Below are 17,756 nucleotides of genomic sequence, written 5' to 3' on the forward strand. Positions count from 1 at the left end.
GACATACAGCATAAGCTTTTTGAAGAATACGGAATGCGGAAGCACTTACAAAGGCAATCATTTGTTTATATAAAGCATATACAGTTGTATTTTTTTTTTTTTGAAAATGACCGATTGTTTCGCTAGACAAGACCCTTATTCCTCGTCTGGTATCGTTTAAAGCCCTTTGAAGCTGCACTGAAACTGTAATTTTGACCTTCAACCGTCTGGAGGCGATTGAAGTCCACTATAAGGAGAATAATCCTGGAATGTTTAATTTATTTTCAACTGAAGAAAGAAAGAAAGACTTGAACATCTTGGATGACATGGGGATGAGTAAATTATCAGGAACATTTTATTTGAAAGTGGACTAATCCTTTAAGCCACGTTAAAATTTTTCTATGGTTTTCTCTACAAGAAAAATGTTTAACATGCAAATTAACTTGTTGCGTTCATATTCTGGGCTCTTCTGCTTGATTGTACATAGTATGCTTTTTTAAAAGGTTGTGTACTGAATTTGGTCTTGTATACCGTCTTAATGCACGTGCTTCTGTTATTAGATCTGATTTTAGAATGGTCATGTCAAAGAGTATGTATGGTCATCATATATTCATACAGTTACGGTGATATTAAACAACTTAAACCATGATATAGGACTTTGGCCATATTGCTCATCTTATTTCCTGTGTGACTTGCAAAGGCACATCCGCACATCTCTTGCATTTTGTTTGGTCACACCATAAGGTGTCAGTGCAGCCCTTGCCTATGCCAGCACTCTGAGCTGGACTGCTGTATCTGAGGTAAAACACGTCCCCCTCATTACCCTACGGACAAGGTCATGTAGAAATAAATAAATGTAGACATAAATACATATATACATAAAAGTGGAAATAAATACATGTATAAATAAATGAAAAAATAAATGTGGAAAAAATACAATTATACATAATATAAAAGAATGAATAGTTATTTTTGTTTTTTTTATTTCTTTGTATATTTATTTATAAATTTATTTATTTTTTGCATTTCTTTTTATATTTATTTATGTATTTATTTATTATTTCGGCAGCTTTGACATTCCATACTCTACTGACTTCTGATATTTTGACAGGCTGTATCATGAAGATCTGTTATTCATTACTGGTGTGTTTGTGTCTGTACATTAATACTGTAGATAAAACAGTGTTTTACATGCAACTAGTTCCTTTGCAGACCTTCATGTACAACTTATTTACATTTTTTTTTTTACATATACATATGTCATTTTAACACTTGATTTATTGAAAAATTGTAAGAAATGTAACTATACAAAATCTTTATATATATATATATATATATATATATATATATATATATATATATATATTATATATATATAAATTAATTCTATTTTTTCTGTTTTTGGTTTTCGTAACAGAGGCTGTCCGCATTGACCCCTGCTACAACTACACAGCCCTGGATGAACCTTGGAGAGCAACCAACAATAGCTATTCATACAATTGTGATGCTAATGTCAATTGGGTCGGCTGGTATCGTCTCTTCATTCAGGGTCAAAATGCTCAGATGCCAGAAACATGTGTTAAAGAGTTGAGCTGTGGCACTGTTGCTCCCAATGTGGCTAAATGGTCAACACCCAAGAGTCGAGGACGGGGTGGTCACCCGACATGTCTGCGGCCACTGGAACAATCACTGTTGCAATTATGAATTTAGGTCAATGAAAGTGAAAGCCTGTCCTGGCAATTACTTATGTATATGAGTTCATCAACCCAAAGTTCTGCTATACGGCATACTGCGCAGGTAAATGCGTTTACGTTCACCCTTGCTATGTAAGTGTATTTTATAAATGTGACTAATATTTATCCAAAACTTTTCAGGAACAAGTCTAGCTTGTGTCTCTGAGTAAAGTTGATAAAACAGAGTAGAATCTATAGTCTCCAATTTAGCATAATTACCAAAGGAAACTTGATGAAGGAAATCGTGACAATAACAATGATTACTTAAACAACTAAATCAATAGCAAATACCATAAAAATATTAATAATTAAAGCTACACTATGTAATTTAAAATAAATAAAACTAGACATCTTTTGGTTGTGCTTCAACTGGTCCTCTGCATAGATGAATGTGTTTTGCAGCTCGTTCATACACATGTAAATTGCTATTGTTTTTACTTATTGGAAACACTGATGTTTTTAAATTAAGGATGTAACAAAAGTTTACATTTCAAGTCCTTGACATTAGACACGATTGCTAGTCAGGACAAGGCCAAACGTTATATAATGAACTCATGCTACTCTTAGAGAGCTAGATCAATTCAGTAAAAAATCTTACGAAAATAGTACCCATAATCACAGAGATAAAGATTCACCAATCAGAGGATCGTAGCTAACATTGCCCTTAAGTCAATAGTTTTATTTTTTTACAGTTATTGATTTATTTTATTTTTTTTAATTGTCATTCACATTGCTACATGGAAGTGTAGTACATAGTAGTATTGTACCCTTTTTCTTGATTTCTGTTTTTAAAAATGTTTGCTTTAAATCAAAATTTGTAATGCTGGAATGATTGTGGTGGTTTTAATCCTTCATGGAGAAAATGAATAGGAAATACGCTTCCAGAATCAAGGCCACTTAAAAGGTGGACGATCACTGTTGCACTCTGTAGGTATATCAGACTTGGCGTGTAATATGGTAAAACATTTTCTTATTTTTCTCTTTACAGAGGAGAGCAACACACGCATGACCACCACCAGATCAACCCTTCCCTCAGGTATTTTCATATACGTTTTTGTAAGGTTATGATTTTTCATTAGAAAAATCATTAACTTGTGGCTTAGAACTCTACTGAAGAACTTTTTCACATCCTCATGGAGACAGTGAATAGGAAAAATGGACAATCACTGTTCCGCTCTATAGGGATTGTTTCATTGTCCAATGAAATGGAGGACTGTTTTAAGTATATGCAGCCATCAGTCACTGTAATGTCAACTAAATAAAGTTATAATTAAAAGGTAAATTCAAGGTGAAGAACTAAAGTAGACTACCCATAATCACAGAGTGAAGTTGGCGTAAAATGGCAAAAAAAAGTTTTTTTAAGTTTTTTTTTTTTTTTTTTTTTCCAGAAGAGAGCACCACACACATGACCACCATTGCATCAAGCCTTCCCTCAGGTATTTATGAAACAATTTTTGGGGGAAAATGGCCACTGAAAAGGTGGACGGTCACTGTTGTGCTCTGTATGCATATGAGAGTTGATATGTAAAATGGTAAAAAAATCTGTTTTTATTTTTTTTTTTCCTTTCCAGAAGAGAGCACCACACACATGACCACCAGATGCATCAAGCCTTCCCTCAGGTATTTTTGAAAAGATTTTTGAGGGGAAAAAATGGCCACTTAAAAGGTGGACGGTCACTGTTGTGCTCTGTATGCATATGAGAGTTGATATGTAAAATGGTAAAAAATCTGTTTTTGAATTTTTTTTTTTCCCCTTTCCAGAAGAGAGCACCACACACATGACCACCATTGCATCAAGCCTTCCCTCAGGTATTTTGAAACAATTTTTGAGGGAAAATGGCCACTGTAAAGGTGGACGGTCACTGTTGTGCTCTGTATGCATATGAAAGTTGATATGTAAAATGGCAAAAAAAATCTGTTTTTATTTTTTTTTTTTTTCCTTTCCAGAAGAGAGCACCACACACATGACCACCATTGCATCAAGCCTTCCCTCAGGTATTTTTGAAACATTTTTTGGGGGGTAAAAATGGCCACTGAAAAGGTGGACGGTCACTTTTGTGCTCTGTATGCATATGAAGTTGATATGTAAAATGGAAAAAAAAATCTTTTTTAATTTTTTTTTTCCCTTTCCAGAAGAGAGCACCACACACATGACCACCATTGCATCAAGCCTTCCCTCAGGTATTTTTGAAACAATTTTTGAGGGAAATGGCCACTTAAAAGGTGGACGGTCACTGTTGTGCTCTGTATGCATATGAAAGTTGATATGTAAAATGGTAAAAAAATCTATTTTTATTTTTTTTTTTCTCTTTCCAGAAGAGAGCACCACACACATGACCACCATTGCATCAAGCCTTCCCTCAGGTATTTTTGAAACAATTTTTGAGGGGGAAAAATGGCCACTTAAAAGGTGGACGGTCACTGTTGTGCTCTGAATGCATATCAGAGTTAATATGTAAAATGGTAAAAAATCTGTTTTTGAATGTTTTTTTTTCCCCTTCCAGAAGAGAGCACCACACACATGACCACCACCATTGCATCAAGCCTTCCCTCAGGTATTTTTGAAACATTTTTTGAGGCGAAATGGCCACTTTAAAGGTGGACGGTCACTGTTGTGCTCTGTATGCATATGAAAGTTGATATGTAAAATGGTAAAAAATCTGTTTTTGAATGTTTTTTTCCTTTCCAGAAGAGAGCACCACACACATGACCACCATTGCATCAAGCCTTCCCTCAGGTATTTTGAAACAATTTTTGAGGAAATGGCCACTGTAAAAGGTGGACGGTCACTGTTGTGCTCTGTATGCATATGAAAGTTGATATGTAAAATGGCTAAAAAATCTATTTTTATTTTTTTTTTCCTTTCCAGAAGAGAGCACCACACACATGACCACCACCATTGCATCAAGCCTTCCCTCAGGTATTTTTGAAACAATTTTTGGGGAAATGGCCACTTAAAGGTGGACGGTCACTGTTGTGCTCTGTATGCATATCAGAGTTAATATGTAAAATGGTAAAAAAATCTGTTTTTGAATGTTTTTTTTTTTCCTTTCCAGAAGAGAGCACCACACACATGACCACCATCGCATCAAGCCTTCCCTCAGGTATTTTTGAAAAATGTTTTAGGGGAGTGAAAAATGGCCACTGAAAAGGTGGACGGTCACTGTTGTGCTCTGTATGCATATGAAAGTTGATATGTAAAATGGTAAATAAATCTATTTTTAATTTTTTTTTTCCTTTCCAGAAGAGAGCACCACACACATGACCACCATTGCATCAAGCCTTCCCTCAGGTATTTTTGAAACATTTTTGAGGGAAAAATGGCCACTGAAAAGGTGGACGGTCACTGTTGTGCTCTGTATGCATATGAAAGTTGATATGTAAAATGGCAAAAAAATCTGTTTTGAATGTTTTTTTTCCCCTTTCCAGAAGAGAGCACCACACACATGACCACCATTGCATCAAGCCTTCCCTCAGGTATTTTTGAAACAATTTTTGAGGGAAATGGCCACTTAAAGGTGGACGGTCACTGTTGTGCTCTGTATGCATATGAAAGTTGATATGTAAAATGGCAAAAAATCTATTTTTTAATTTTTTTTCTCCTTTCCAGAAGAGAGCACCACACACATGACCACCATTGCATCAAGCCTTCCCTCAGGTATTTTTGAAACAATTTTTGAGGGGAAAAATGGCCACTGAAAAGGTGGACGGTCACTGTTGTGCTCTGTATGCATATGAAAGTTGATATGTAAAATGTAAAAAATCTGTTTTTAAATGTTTTTTTTTCTCTTTCCAGAAGAGAGCACCACACACATGACCACCATCGCATCAAGCCTTCCCTCAGGTATTTTTGAAACAATTTTTGAAGGAAAAAATGGCCACTGAAAAGGTGGACGGTCACTGTTGTGCTCTGTATGCATATGAAAGTTGATATGTAAAATGGCAAAAAAATCTTTTTTAATTTTTTTTTTTTCCTTTCCAGAAGAGAGCACCACACACATGACCACCATTGCATCAAGCCTTCCCTCAGGTATTTTTGAAACATTTTTGGGGAAAAATGGCCACTGAAAAGGTGGACGGTCACTGTTGTGCTCTGTATGCATATGAAAGTTGATATGTAAAATGGAAAAAAATCTGTTTTTAATTTTTTTTTTTCCTTTCCAGAAGAGAGCACCACACACATGACCACCATCGCATCAAGCCTTCCCTCAGGTATTTTTGAAACAATTTTTGAGGGAAATGGCCACTGAAAAGGTGGACGGTCACTGTTGTGCTCTGTATGCATATGAAAGTTGATATGTAAAATGGTAAAAAATCTATTTTTAATTTTTTTTTTCCTTTCCAGAAGAGAGCACCACACACATGACCACCATCGCATCAAGCCTTCCCTCAGGTATTTTTGAAACAATTTTTGAGGGAAAAATGGCCACTTAAAAGGTGGACGGTCACTTTTGTGCTCTGTATGCATATGAAAGTTGATATGTAAAATGGTAAAAAATCTGTTTTTAATGTTTTTTTTCCCCTTTCCAGAAGAGAGCACCACACACATGACCACCACCATTGCATCAAGCCTTCCCTCAGGTATTTTTGAAACATTTTTTGAGGGAAATGGCCACTTAAAAGGTGGACGGTCACTGTTGTGCTCTGTATGCATATGAAAGTTGATATGTAAAATGGTAAAAAATCTGTTTTTAATTTTTTTTTTCCTTTCCAGAAGAGAGCACCACACACATGACCACCATTGCATCAAGCCTTCCCTCAGGTATTTTTGAAACAATTTTTGCAGGAAATGGCCACTTTAAAGGTGGACGGTCACTGTTGTGCTCTGTATGCATATGAAAGTTGAAATGTAAAATGGTAAAAAATCTGTTTTTGAATGTTTTTTTTTTCCCCTTCCAGAAGAGAGCACCACACACATGACCACCATCGCATCAAGCCTTCCCTCAGGTATTTTTGAAACATTTTTGAGGGAAATGGCCACTTAAAGGTGGACGGTCACTGTTGTGCTCTGTATGCATATGAAAGTTGATATGTAAAATGGTAAAAAATCTGTTTTTAATTTTTTTTTTTCCTTTCCAGAAGAGAGCACCACACACATGACCACCATCGCATCAAGCCTTCCCTCAGGTATTTTTGAAAAATTTTTGGGAGGAAAAATGGCCACTGAAAAGGTGGACGGTCACTGTTGTGCTCTGTATGCATATGAAAGTTGATATGTAAAATGGTAAATAAATCTATTTTTATTTTTTTTTTTCCTTTCCAGAAGAGAGCACCACACACATGACCACCACCATTGCATCAAGCCTTCCCTCAGGTATTTTTGAAACAATTTTTGAGGGAAAAATGGCCACTTAAAAGGTGGACGGTCACTGTTGTGCTCTGTATGCATATGAAAGTTGATATGTAAAATGGTAAAAAATCTGTTTTTAATTTTTTTTTTCCTTTCCAGAAGAGAGCACCACACACATGACCACCACCATTGCATCAAGCCTTCCCTCAGGTATTTTTGAAACAATTTTTGAGGAAATGGCCACTGAAAAGGTGGACGGTCACTGTTGTGCTCTGTATGCATATGAAAGTTGATATGTAAAATGGCAAAAAAATCTGTTTTTAATTTTTTTTTTCCTTTCCAGAAGAGAGCACCACACACATGACCACCACCATTGCATCAAGCCTTCCCTCAGGTATTTTTGAAACATTTTTTGAGGAAATGGCCACTTAAAAGGTGGACGGTCACTGTTGTGCTCTGTATGCATATGAAAGTTGATATGTAAAATGGTAAAAAATCTGTTTTTAATTTTTTTTTTCCTTTCCAGAAGAGAGCACCACACACATGACCACCACCATTGCATCAAGCCTTCCCTCAGGTATTTTTGAAACATTTTTGAGGGAAATGGCCACTTAAAAGGTGGACGGTCACTGTTGTGCTCTGTATGCATATGAAAGTTGATATGTAAAATGGTAAAAAATCTATTTTTATTTTTTTTTTTCCTTTCCAGAAGAGAGCACCACACACATGACCACCATTGCATCAAGCCTTCCCTCAGGTATTTTTGAAACATTTTTTGAGGGAAATGGCCACTTAAAAGGTGGACGGTCACTGTTGTGCTCTGTATGCATATGAAAGTTGATATGTAAAATGGTAAAAAATCTGTTTTTAATTTTTTTTTTTCCTTTCCAGAAGAGAGCACCACACACATGACCACCACCATTGCATCAAGCCTTCCCTCAGGTATTTTTGAAACAATTTTTGAGGGAAAAAATGGCCACTTAAAAGGTGGACGGTCACTGTTGTGCTCTGTATGCATATGAAAGTTGATATGTAAAATGGTAAAAAATCTGTTTTTAATTTTTTTTTTCCTTTCCAGAAGAGAGCACCACACACATGACCACCACCATTGCATCAAGCCTTCCCTCAGGTATTTTTGAAACAATTTTTGAGGAAATGGCCACTTAAAGGTGGACGGTCACTGTTGTGCTCTGTATGCATATGAAAGTTGATATGTAAAATGGTAAAAAAATCTGTTTTTAATTTTTTTTTTCCTTTCCAGAAGAGAGCACCACACACATGACCACCACCATTGCATCAAGCCTTCCCTCAGGTATTTTTGAAACATTTTTGAGGGAAATGGCCACTTAAAAGGTGGACGGTCACTGTTGTGCTCTGTATGCATATGAAAGTTGATATGTAAAATGCTAAATAAATCTATTTTTATTTTATTTTTTTCTCTTTCCAGAAGAGAGCACCACACACATGACCACCACCATCGCATCAAGCCTTCCCTCAGGTATTTTTGAAACAATTTTTGAGGGAAATGGCCACTGTAAAGGTGGACGGTCACTGTTGTGCTCTGTATGCATATGAAAGTTGAAATGTAAAATGGTAAAAAATCTGTTTTTGAATGTTTTTTTTCCCATTCCAGAAGAGAGCACCACACACATGACCACCATCGCATCAAGCCTTCCCTCAGGTATTTTTGAAACATTTTTTGAGGGAAATGGCCACTTAAAGGTGGACGGTCACTGTTGTGCTCTGTATGCATATGAAAGTTGATGTAAAATGGTAAAAAATCTTTTTTTTAATTTCTTTTTTTCTCTTTCCAGAAGAGAGCACCACACACATGACCACCACCATCGCATCAAGCCTTCCCTCAGGTATTTTTGAATAAATTTTTGAAGGGAAAAATGGCCACTGAAAAGGTGGACGGTCACTGTTGTGCTCTGTATGCATATGAAAGTTGATATGTAAAATGGTAAAAAATCTATTTTTATTTTTTTTTTTCCTTTCCAGAAGAGAGCACCACACACATGACCACCACCATCGCATCAAGCCTTCCCTCAGGTATTTTTGAAACATTTTTTGAGGGAAATGGCCACTTAAAAGGTGGACGGTCACTGTTGTGCTCTGTATGCATATGAAAGTTGATATGTAAAATGGTAAAAAATCTGTTTTTATTTTTTTTTTTCCTTTCCAGAAGAGAGCACCACACACATGACCACCACCATTGCATCAAGCCTTCCCTCAGGTATTTTTGAAACAATTTTTGAGGGAAAAATGGCCACTTAAAAGGTGGACGGTCACTGTTGTGCTCTGTATGCATATGAAAGTTGATATGTAAAATGGTAAAAAATCTGTTTTTAATTTTTTTTTTTCCTTTCCAGAAGAGAGCACCACACACATGACCACCACCATTGCATCAAGCCTTCCCTCAGGTATTTTTGAAACAATTTTTGAGGAAATGGCCACTGTAAAGGTGGATGGTCACTGTTGTGCTCTGTATGCATATGAAAGTTGAAATGTAAAATGGTAAAAAATCTGTTTTTAATTTTTTTTTCCTTTCCAGAAGAGAGCACCACACACATGACCACCACCATTGCATCAAGCCTTCCCTCAGGTATTTTTGAAACATTTTTGAGGGAAATGGCCACTTAAAAGGTGGACGGTCACTGTTGTGCTCTGTATGCATATGAAAGTTGATATGTAAAATGGTAAAAAATCTATTTTTATTTTTTTTTTTCCTTTCCAGAAGAGAGCACCACACACATGACCACCACCATCGCATCAAGCCTTCCCTCAGGTATTTTTGAAACATTTTTTGAGGGAAATGGCCACTTAAAAGGTGGACGGTCACTGTTGTGCTCTGTATGCATATGAGAGTTGATATGTAAAATGCTAAATAAATCTATTTTTATTTTTTTTTTTCTCTTTCCAGAAGAGAGCACCACACACATGACCACCACCATCGCATCAAGCCTTCCCTCAGGTATTTTTGAAACAATTTTTGAGGGGAAAAAATGGCCACTTAAAAGGTGGACGGTCACTGTTGTGCTCTGTATGCATATGAAAGTTGATATGTAAAATGGTAAAAAATCTGTTTTTAATTTTTTTTTTCCTTTCCAGAAGAGAGCACCACACACATGACCACCACCATTGCATCAAGCCTTCCCTCAGGTATTTTTGAAACAATTTTTGCAGGAAATGGCCACTGTAAAGGTGGACGGTCACTGTTGTGCTCTGTATGCATATGAAAGTTGATATGTAAAATGGCAAAAAAAAATCTGTTTTTAATTTTTTTTTTCCTTTCCAGAAGAGAGCACTACACACATGACCACCACCATTGCATCAAGCCTTCCCTCAGGTATTTTTGAAACATTTTTTGAGGGAAATGGCCACTTAAAAGGTGGACGGTCACTGTTGTGCTCTGTATGCATATGAAAGTTGATATGTAAAATGCTAAATAAATCTATTTTTATTTTTTTTTTCCTTTCCAGAAGAGAGCACCACACACATGACCACCACCATCGCATCAAGCCTTCCCTCAGGTATTTTTGAAACAATTTTTGAGGGAAATGGCCACTTAAAAGGTGGACGGTCACTGTTGTGCTCTGTATGCATATGAAAGTTGATATGTAAAATGCTAAATAAATCTATTTTTATTTTTTTTTTTCCTTTCCAGAAGAGAGCACTACACACATGACCACCACCATTGCATCAAGCCTTCCCTCAGGTATTTTTGAAACATTTTTGAGGGAAATGGCCACTTAAAAGGTGGACGGTCACTGTTGTGCTCTGTATGCATATGAAAGTTGATATGTAAAATGGTAAAAAATCTGTTTTTAATTTTTTTTTTTCCTTTCCAGAAGAGAGCACCACACACATGACCACCACCATCGCATCAAGCCTTCCCTCAGGTATTTTTGAAACATTTTTTGAGGGATATGGCCACTTAAAAGGTGGACGGTCACTGTTGTGCTCTGTATGCATATGAAAGTTGATATGTAAAATGGTAAAAAATCTGTTTTTATTTTTTTTTTTCCTTTCCAGAAGAGAGCACCACACACATGACCACCACCATTGCATCAAGCCTTCCCTCAGGTATTTTTGAAACAATTTTTGAGGGAAATGGCCACTTAAAAGGTGGACGGTCACTGTTGTGCTCTGTATGCATATGAAAGTTGATATGTAAAATGGTAAAAAATCTGTTTTTATTTTTTTTTTTCCTTTCCAGAAGAGAGCACCACACACATGACCACCACCATCGCATCAAGCCTTCCCTCAGGTATTTTTGAAACAATTTTTGAGGGGAAAAAATGGCCACTTAAAAGGTGGACGGTCACTGTTGTGCTCTGTATGCATATGAAAGTTGATATGTAAAATGGTAAAAAATCTGTTTTTAATTTTTTTTTTCCTTTCCAGAAGAGAGCACCACACACATGACCACCACCATTGCATCAAGCCTTCCCTCAGGTATTTTTGAAACAATTTTTGAGGAAATGGCCACTTAAAGGTGGACGGTCACTGTTGTGCTCTGTATGCATATGAAAGTTGATATGTAAAATGGCAAAAAAAATCTGTTTTTAATTTTTTTTTTCCTTTCCAGAAGAGAGCACCACACACATGACCACCACCATTGCATCAAGCCTTCCCTCAGGTATTTTTGAAACATTTTTGAGGGAAATGGCCACTTAAAAGGTGGACGGTCACTGTTGTGCTCTGTATGCATATGAAAGTTGATATGTAAAATGGTAAAAAATCTGTTTTTATTTTTTTTTTTCCTTTCCAGAAGAGAGCACCACACACATGACCACCACCATCGCATCAAGCCTTCCGTCAGGTATTTTTGAAACAATTTTTGAGGGGGAAAAATGGCCACTGTAAAGGTGGACGGTCACTGTTGTGCTCTGTATGCATATGAAAGTTGATATGTAAAATGGTAAAAAATCTGTTTTTAATTTTTTTTTTTCCTTTCCAGAAGAGAGCACCACACACATGACCACCATCGCATCAAGCCTTCCCTCAGGTATTTTTGAAACATTTTTTGAGGGAAATGGCCACTTAAAGGTGGACGGTCACTGTTGTGCTCTGTATGCATATGAAGTTGATATGTAAAATGGTAAAAAATCTTTTTTTAATTTTTTTTTTTCCTTTCCAGAAGAGAGCACCACACACATGACCACCATCGCATCAAGCCTTCCCTCAGGTATTTTTGAAAAATTTTTGGGAGGAAAAATGGCCACTGAAAAGGTGGACGGTCACTGTTGTGCTCTGTATGCATATGAAAGTTGATATGTAAAATGGTAAAAAATCTGTTTTTATTTTTTTTTTCCTTTCCAGAAGAGAGCACCACACACATGACCACCACCATTGCATCAAGCCTTCCCTCAGGTATTTTTGAAACAATTTTTGAGGGGGAAAAATGGCCACTGTAAAGGTGGACGGTCACTGTTGTGCTCTGTATGCATATGAAAGTTGAAATGTAAAATGGTAAAAAATCTGTTTTTGAATTTTTTTTTTTCCTTTCCAGAAGAGAGCACCACACACATGACCACCATTGCATCAAGCCTTCCCTCAGGTATTTTTGAAACATTTTTTGAGGGAAATGGCCACTTAAAGGTGGACGGTCACTGTTGTGCTCTGTATGCATATGAAAGTTGATGTAAAATGGTAAAAAATCTTTTTTTAATGTTTTTTTTTTCCTTTCCAGAAGAGAGCACCACACACATGACCACCATCGCATCAAGCCTTCCCTCAGGTATTTTTGAAAAATTTTTAGGGGAAAAATGGCCACTGAAAAGGTGGACGGTCACTGTTGTGCTCTGTATGCATATGAAAGTTGATATGTAAAATGGTAAAAAATCTATTTTTATTTTTTTTTTTCCTTTCCAGAAGAGAGCACCACACACATGACCACCACCATCGCATCAAGCCTTCCCTCAGGTATTTTTGAAACATTTTTTGAGGGAAATGGCCACTTAAAAGGTGGACGGTCACTGTTGTGCTCTGTATGCATATGAAGTTGACATGTAAAATGGTAAAAAATCTGTTTTTATTTTTTTTTTCCTTTCCAGAAGAGAGCACCACACACATGACCACCACCATTGCATCAAGCCTTCCCTCAGGTATTTTTGAAACAATTTTTGAGGGAAAAATGGCCACTTAAAAGGTGGACGGTCACTGTTGTGCTCTGTATGCATATGAAAGTTGATATGTAAAATGGTAAAAAATCTGTTTTTGAATGTTTTTTTTTCCTTTCCAGAAGAGAGCACCACACACATGACCACCACCATTGCATCAAGCCTTCCCTCAGGTATTTTTGAAACAATTTTTGCAGGAAATGGCCACTGTAAAGGTGGACGGTCACTGTTGTGCTCTGTATGCATATGAAAGTTGAAATGTAAAATGGCAAAAAAATCTGTTTTTAATTTTTTTTTTCCTTTCCAGAAGAGAGCACCACACACATGACCACCACCATTGCATCAAGCCTTCCCTCAGGTATTTTTGAAACATTTTTGAGGGAAATGGCCACTTAAAAGGTGGACGGTCACTGTTGTGCTCTGTATGCATATGAAAGTTGATATGTAAAATGGTAAAAAATCTGTTTTTATTTTTTTTTTTTTTTTTTTTTCCTTTCCAGAAGAGAGCACCACACACATGACCACCATGCATCAAGCCTTCCCTCAGGTATTTTTGAAAAATTTTTGGGAAAAAATGGCCACTTAAAAGGTGGACGGTCACTGTTGTGCTCTGTATGCATATGATAGTTGATATGTAAAATGGTAAAAAATCTATTTTTATTTTTTTTTTTCTCTTTCCAGAAGAGAGCACCACACACATGACCACCATCGCATCAAGCCTTCCCTCAGGTATTTTTGAAACATTTTTGAGGAAAAATGGCCACTGAAAAGGTGGACGGTCACTGTTGTGCTCTGTATGCATATGAAAGTTGATATGTAAAATGGAAAAAAAATCTGTTTTTAATTTTTTTTTTTCCTTTCCAGAAGAGAGCACCACACACATGACCACCATTCGCATCAAGCCTTCCCTCAGGTATTTTTGAAACATTTTTGAGGGAAATGGCCACTTAAAAGGTGGACGGTCACTGTTGTGCTCTGTATGCATATGAAAGTTGATATGTAAAATGGCAAAAAAGTCTATTTTTTAATTTTTTTTTCCTTTCCAGAAGAGAGCACCACACACATGACCACCATTGCATCAAGCCTTCCCTCAGGTATTTTTGAAAAAATTTTTGAGGGGAAAAATGGCCACTGAAAAGGTGGACGGTCACTGTTGTGCTCTGTATGCATATGAAAGTTGATATGTAAAATGGTAAAAAATCTGTTTTTAATTTTTTTTTTTCCTTTCCAGAAGAGAGCACCACACACATGACCACCACCATTGCATCAAGCCTTCCCTCAGGTATTTTTGAAACATTTTTTGAGGCGAAATGGCCACTTTAAAGGTGGACGGTCACTGTTGTGCTCTGTATGCATATGAGAGTTGATATGTAAAATGGCAAAAAAATCTGTTTTTATTTTATTTTTTTCCTTTCCAGAAGAGAGCACCACACACATGACCACCATTGCATCAAGCCTTCCCTCAGGTATATTTGAAACAATTTTTTGAGGAAATGGCCACTGTAAAGGTGGACGGTCACTGTTGTGCTCTGTATGCATATGAAAGTTGATATGTAAAATGGTAAAAAATCTGTTTTTAATTTTTTTTTTCCTTTCCAGAAGAGAGCACCACACACATGACCACCATCGCATCAAGCCTTCCCTCAGGTATTTTTGAAACATTTTTAGGGAGGAAAAATGGCCACTTAAAAGGTGGACGGTCACTGTTGTGCTCTGTATGCATATGAAAGTTGATATGTAAAATGCTAAATAAATCTATTTTTATTTTTTTTTTTCCTTTCCAGAAGAGAGCACCACACACATGACCACCACCATCGCATCAAGCCTTCCCTCAGGTATTTTTGAAAAAATTTTTGGGGGAAAAAATGGCCACTTAAAAGGTGGACGGTCACTGTTGTGCTCTGTATGCATATGAAAGTTGAAATGTAAAATGGTAAAAAATCTGTTTTTGAATTTTTTTTTTCCTTTCCAGAAGAGAGCACCACACACATGACCACCACCATCGCATCAAGCCTTCCCTCAGGTATTTTTGAAAAATTTTTAGGGGAGTGAAAAATGGCCACTTTAAAGGTGGACGGTCACTGTTGTGCTCTGTATGCATATGAAAGTTGATATGTAAAATGGCAAAAAAAAATCTGTTTTTAATTTTTTTTTCCTTTCCAGAAGAGAGCACTACACACATGACCACCACCATCGCATCAAGCCTTCCCTCAGGTATTTTTGAAAAAATTTTTGGGGAAAAAATGGCCACTTAAAAGGTGGACGGTCACTGTTGTGCTCTGTATGCATATGAAAGTTGAAATGTAAAATGGTAAAAAATCTGTTTTTGAATGTTTTTTTTTTCCTTTCCAGAAGAGAGCACCACACACATGACCACCATCGCATCAAGCCTTCCCTCAGGTATTTTTGAAAAATGTTTTAGGGGAGGAAAAATGGCCACTGAAAAGGTGGACGGTCACTGTTGTGCTCTGTATGCATATGAAAGTTGATATGTAAAATGGCAAAAAAAATCTGTTTTTATTTTTTTTTTTTTCCTTTCCAGAAGAGAGCACCACACACATGACCACCACCATTGCATCAAGCCTTCCCTCAGGTATTTTTGAAACAATTTTTGGGGGAAATGGCCACTTAAAGGTGGACGGTCACTGTTGTGCTCTGTATGCATATGAGAGTTGATATGTAAAATGGTAAAAAACCTGTTTTTGAATGTTTTTTTTTTTCCTTTCCAGAAGAGAGCACCACACACATGACCACCATTGCATCAAGCCTTCCCTCAGGTATTTTTGAAACATTTTTGGGGGGAAAAATGGCCACTGAAAAGGTGGACGGTCACTGTTGTGCTCTGTATGCATATGATAGTTGATATGTAAAATGGAAAAAAAAATTGGTTTTGAATGTTTTTTTAACCCCTTTCCAGAAGAGAGCACCACACACATGACCACCATCGCATCAAGCCTTCCCTCAGGTATTTTTGAAACAATTTTTGAGGGAAATGGCCACTTAAAAGGTGGACGGTCACTGTTGTGCTCTGTATGCATATCAGAGTTGATATGTAAAATGGTAAAAAATCTGTTTTTGAATGTTTTTTTTTTTTCCTTTCCAGAAGAGAGCACCACACACATGACCACCATCGCATCAAGCCTTCCCTCAGGTATTTTTGAAAAATTTTTAGGGGAGTGAAAAATGGCCACTGAAAAGGTGGACGGTCACTGTTGTGCTCTGTATGCATATGAAAGTTGATATGTAAAATGGCAAAAAAAATCTGTTTTTATTTTTTTTTTCTCTTTCCAGAAGAGAGCACCACACACATGACCACCACCATCGCATCAAGCCTTCCCTCAGGTATTTTTGAAACAATTTTTGCGGGAAATGGCCACTGTAAAGGTGGACGGTCACTGTTGTGCTCTGTATGCATATGAAGAGTTGGCATGTAAAATGGTAAAAAATCTGTTTTTCAATGTTTTTTTCCCCCCCTTTCCAGAAGAGAGCACCACACACATGACCACCATTGCATCAAGCCTTCCCTCAGGTATTTTTGAAAAAAAATTTTTGGAGGTTAAAAAATGGCCACTGAAAAGGTGGACGGTCACTGTTGTGCTCTGTATGCATATGAAAGTTGATATGTAAAATGCTAAATAAATCTATTTTTATTTTATTTTTTTCTCTTTCCAGAAGAGAGCACCACACACATGACCACCATTGCATCAAGCCTTCCCTCAGGTATTTTTGAAAAAATTTTTGGGAGGTTAAAAAATGGCCACTGAAAAGGTGGACGGTCACTGTTGTACTCTGTATGCATATCAGAAATGAAATGTAAAATGGCAAAAAAAAAAATCTGTTTTTATTTTTTTTTTCCTTTCCAGAAGAGAGCACCACACACATGACCACCATTGCATCAAGCCTTCCCTCAGGTATATTTGAAACAATTTTTGCAGGAAATGGCCACTGTAAAGGTGGACGGTCACTGTTGTGCTCTGTATGCATATGAAAGTTGATATGTAAAATGGTAAATAAATCTATTTTTATTTTATTTTTTTTCCTTTCCAGAAGAGAGCACCACACACATGACCACCATCGCATCAAGCCTTCCCTCAGGTATTTTTGAAAAAAATTTTTGAGATGAAAAAATGGCCACTTTAAAGGTGGACGGTCACTGTTGTGCTCTGAATGCATATGAGAGTTGGCATCTAAAATGGTAAAAAAATCTGTTTTTCAATGTTTTTTTTTCCCCCTTTCCAGAAGAGAGCACCACACACATGACCACCAATGCATCAAGCCTTCCCTCAGGTATTTTTGAAAAATGTTTTAGGGGAGTGAAAAATGGCCACTGAAAAGGTGGACGGTCACTGTTGTGCTCTGTATGCATATCAAAGTTGGCATGTAAAATGGCAAAAAAATCAGTTTTTTTTTTTTTATCCTTTCCAGAAGAGAGCACCACACACATGACCACCACCAGATCAACTCGCCCCTCAGGTATTTTCATATTCTTTTTGTAATGTTATGATTTTTCATTAGAGGTGGTTGGCTTGGCTTAGATTTCTACTGAAGAACTTTATCACATTCTCATTAAGACAATGAATAGGTAAAGTAGACAATCACTGTTGCATTCTAAAGAGATTGTTTTTTTTT

At 36.8% G+C, this 17,756-nt stretch overlaps 2 protein-coding genes across 51 annotated transcripts in view; both read left to right on the forward strand.

The window, feature by feature from the left end:
- The window catches only part of LOC125255170 (mucin-3A-like), a 33,671-nt gene that overhangs the window by 6,812 nt on the left and 9,103 nt on the right, over positions 1–17,756 (forward strand). Inside the window, 68 exon segments of the mRNA XM_048170203.1 lie at positions 1,397–1,679; positions 2,701–2,748; positions 4,217–4,267; positions 4,402–4,490; positions 4,582–4,632; positions 4,769–4,816; positions 4,957–5,004; positions 5,142–5,189; positions 5,323–5,370; positions 5,509–5,556; positions 5,695–5,742; positions 5,877–5,924; positions 6,058–6,105; positions 6,243–6,293; positions 6,427–6,474; positions 6,612–6,659; positions 6,792–6,839; positions 6,976–7,026; positions 7,162–7,212; positions 7,346–7,396; positions 7,529–7,579; positions 7,712–7,759; positions 7,894–7,944; positions 8,081–8,131; positions 8,264–8,314; positions 8,450–8,500; positions 8,636–8,683; positions 8,817–8,867; positions 9,004–9,054; positions 9,188–9,238; positions 9,375–9,425; positions 9,557–9,607; positions 9,740–9,790; positions 9,926–9,976; positions 10,114–10,164; positions 10,301–10,351; positions 10,485–10,535; positions 10,670–10,720; positions 10,854–10,904; positions 11,038–11,088; positions 11,222–11,272; positions 11,410–11,460; positions 11,594–11,644; positions 11,777–11,827; positions 11,966–12,013; positions 12,146–12,193; positions 12,328–12,378; positions 12,518–12,565; positions 12,698–12,745; positions 12,880–12,930; positions 13,062–13,112; positions 13,250–13,300; positions 13,435–13,485; positions 13,809–13,856; positions 14,174–14,221; positions 14,359–14,409; positions 14,546–14,593; positions 14,727–14,774; positions 14,912–14,962; positions 15,100–15,150; positions 15,291–15,341; positions 15,480–15,527; positions 15,670–15,720; positions 15,857–15,904; positions 16,045–16,092; positions 16,231–16,278; positions 16,419–16,469; positions 16,609–16,656. Coding sequence (XP_048026160.1) covers positions 1,397–1,679; positions 2,701–2,748; positions 4,217–4,267; positions 4,402–4,490; positions 4,582–4,632; positions 4,769–4,816; positions 4,957–5,004; positions 5,142–5,189; positions 5,323–5,370; positions 5,509–5,556; positions 5,695–5,742; positions 5,877–5,924; positions 6,058–6,105; positions 6,243–6,293; positions 6,427–6,474; positions 6,612–6,659; positions 6,792–6,839; positions 6,976–7,026; positions 7,162–7,212; positions 7,346–7,396; positions 7,529–7,579; positions 7,712–7,759; positions 7,894–7,944; positions 8,081–8,131; positions 8,264–8,314; positions 8,450–8,500; positions 8,636–8,683; positions 8,817–8,867; positions 9,004–9,054; positions 9,188–9,238; positions 9,375–9,425; positions 9,557–9,607; positions 9,740–9,790; positions 9,926–9,976; positions 10,114–10,164; positions 10,301–10,351; positions 10,485–10,535; positions 10,670–10,720; positions 10,854–10,904; positions 11,038–11,088; positions 11,222–11,272; positions 11,410–11,460; positions 11,594–11,644; positions 11,777–11,827; positions 11,966–12,013; positions 12,146–12,193; positions 12,328–12,378; positions 12,518–12,565; positions 12,698–12,745; positions 12,880–12,930; positions 13,062–13,112; positions 13,250–13,300; positions 13,435–13,485; positions 13,809–13,856; positions 14,174–14,221; positions 14,359–14,409; positions 14,546–14,593; positions 14,727–14,774; positions 14,912–14,962; positions 15,100–15,150; positions 15,291–15,341; positions 15,480–15,527; positions 15,670–15,720; positions 15,857–15,904; positions 16,045–16,092; positions 16,231–16,278; positions 16,419–16,469; positions 16,609–16,656 — 3,657 coding nt within the window.
- LOC125255439 (mucin-3A-like) lies at positions 1,637–17,753 on the forward strand. Of its 50 annotated transcripts, none has more exons than XM_048170700.1 (77): positions 1,637–1,776; positions 2,701–2,748; positions 3,101–3,148; positions 3,474–3,521; positions 3,660–3,707; positions 3,846–3,893; positions 4,029–4,076; positions 4,217–4,267; positions 4,402–4,449; positions 4,582–4,632; positions 4,769–4,816; positions 4,957–5,004; positions 5,142–5,189; positions 5,323–5,370; positions 5,509–5,556; positions 5,695–5,742; positions 5,877–5,924; positions 6,058–6,105; positions 6,246–6,293; positions 6,430–6,474; positions 6,612–6,659; positions 6,792–6,839; positions 6,976–7,026; positions 7,162–7,212; positions 7,346–7,396; positions 7,529–7,579; positions 7,712–7,759; positions 7,894–7,944; positions 8,081–8,131; positions 8,264–8,314; positions 8,450–8,500; positions 8,636–8,683; positions 8,817–8,867; positions 9,004–9,054; positions 9,188–9,238; positions 9,375–9,425; positions 9,557–9,607; positions 9,740–9,790; positions 9,926–9,976; positions 10,114–10,206; positions 10,301–10,351; positions 10,485–10,535; positions 10,670–10,720; positions 10,854–10,904; positions 11,038–11,088; positions 11,222–11,272; positions 11,410–11,460; positions 11,594–11,644; positions 11,966–12,013; positions 12,146–12,193; positions 12,328–12,378; positions 12,518–12,565; positions 12,698–12,745; positions 12,880–12,930; positions 13,062–13,112; positions 13,250–13,300; positions 13,435–13,485; positions 13,809–13,856; positions 13,992–14,040; positions 14,174–14,221; positions 14,359–14,409; positions 14,546–14,593; positions 14,727–14,774; positions 14,912–14,962; positions 15,100–15,150; positions 15,291–15,341; positions 15,480–15,527; positions 15,670–15,720; positions 15,857–15,904; positions 16,045–16,092; positions 16,231–16,278; positions 16,419–16,469; positions 16,609–16,656; positions 16,800–16,847; positions 16,991–17,038; positions 17,175–17,222; positions 17,553–17,753. In XM_048170700.1, the coding sequence occupies exons 2-77, from the start codon at positions 2,718–2,720 to the stop codon at positions 17,629–17,631; spliced, it is 3,813 nt and encodes a 1,270-aa protein (XP_048026657.1). In that variant the 5' UTR covers positions 1,637–1,776; positions 2,701–2,717; the 3' UTR covers positions 17,632–17,753. The 50 variants fall into 50 exon arrangements, with proteins under 50 accessions (XP_048026657.1, XP_048026646.1, XP_048026647.1 ...); XM_048170689.1 differs by having other exon boundaries at positions 6,243–6,293; positions 6,427–6,474; positions 15,860–15,904; positions 17,553–17,752; XM_048170690.1 differs by having other exon boundaries at positions 6,243–6,293; positions 6,427–6,474; positions 14,549–14,593; positions 17,553–17,752.

The sequence above is a fragment of the Megalobrama amblycephala genome, linkage group LG20, assembly GCF_018812025.1.
Source record: "Megalobrama amblycephala isolate DHTTF-2021 linkage group LG20, ASM1881202v1, whole genome shotgun sequence".
NCBI lineage: Eukaryota > Metazoa > Chordata > Actinopteri > Cypriniformes > Xenocyprididae > Megalobrama > Megalobrama amblycephala.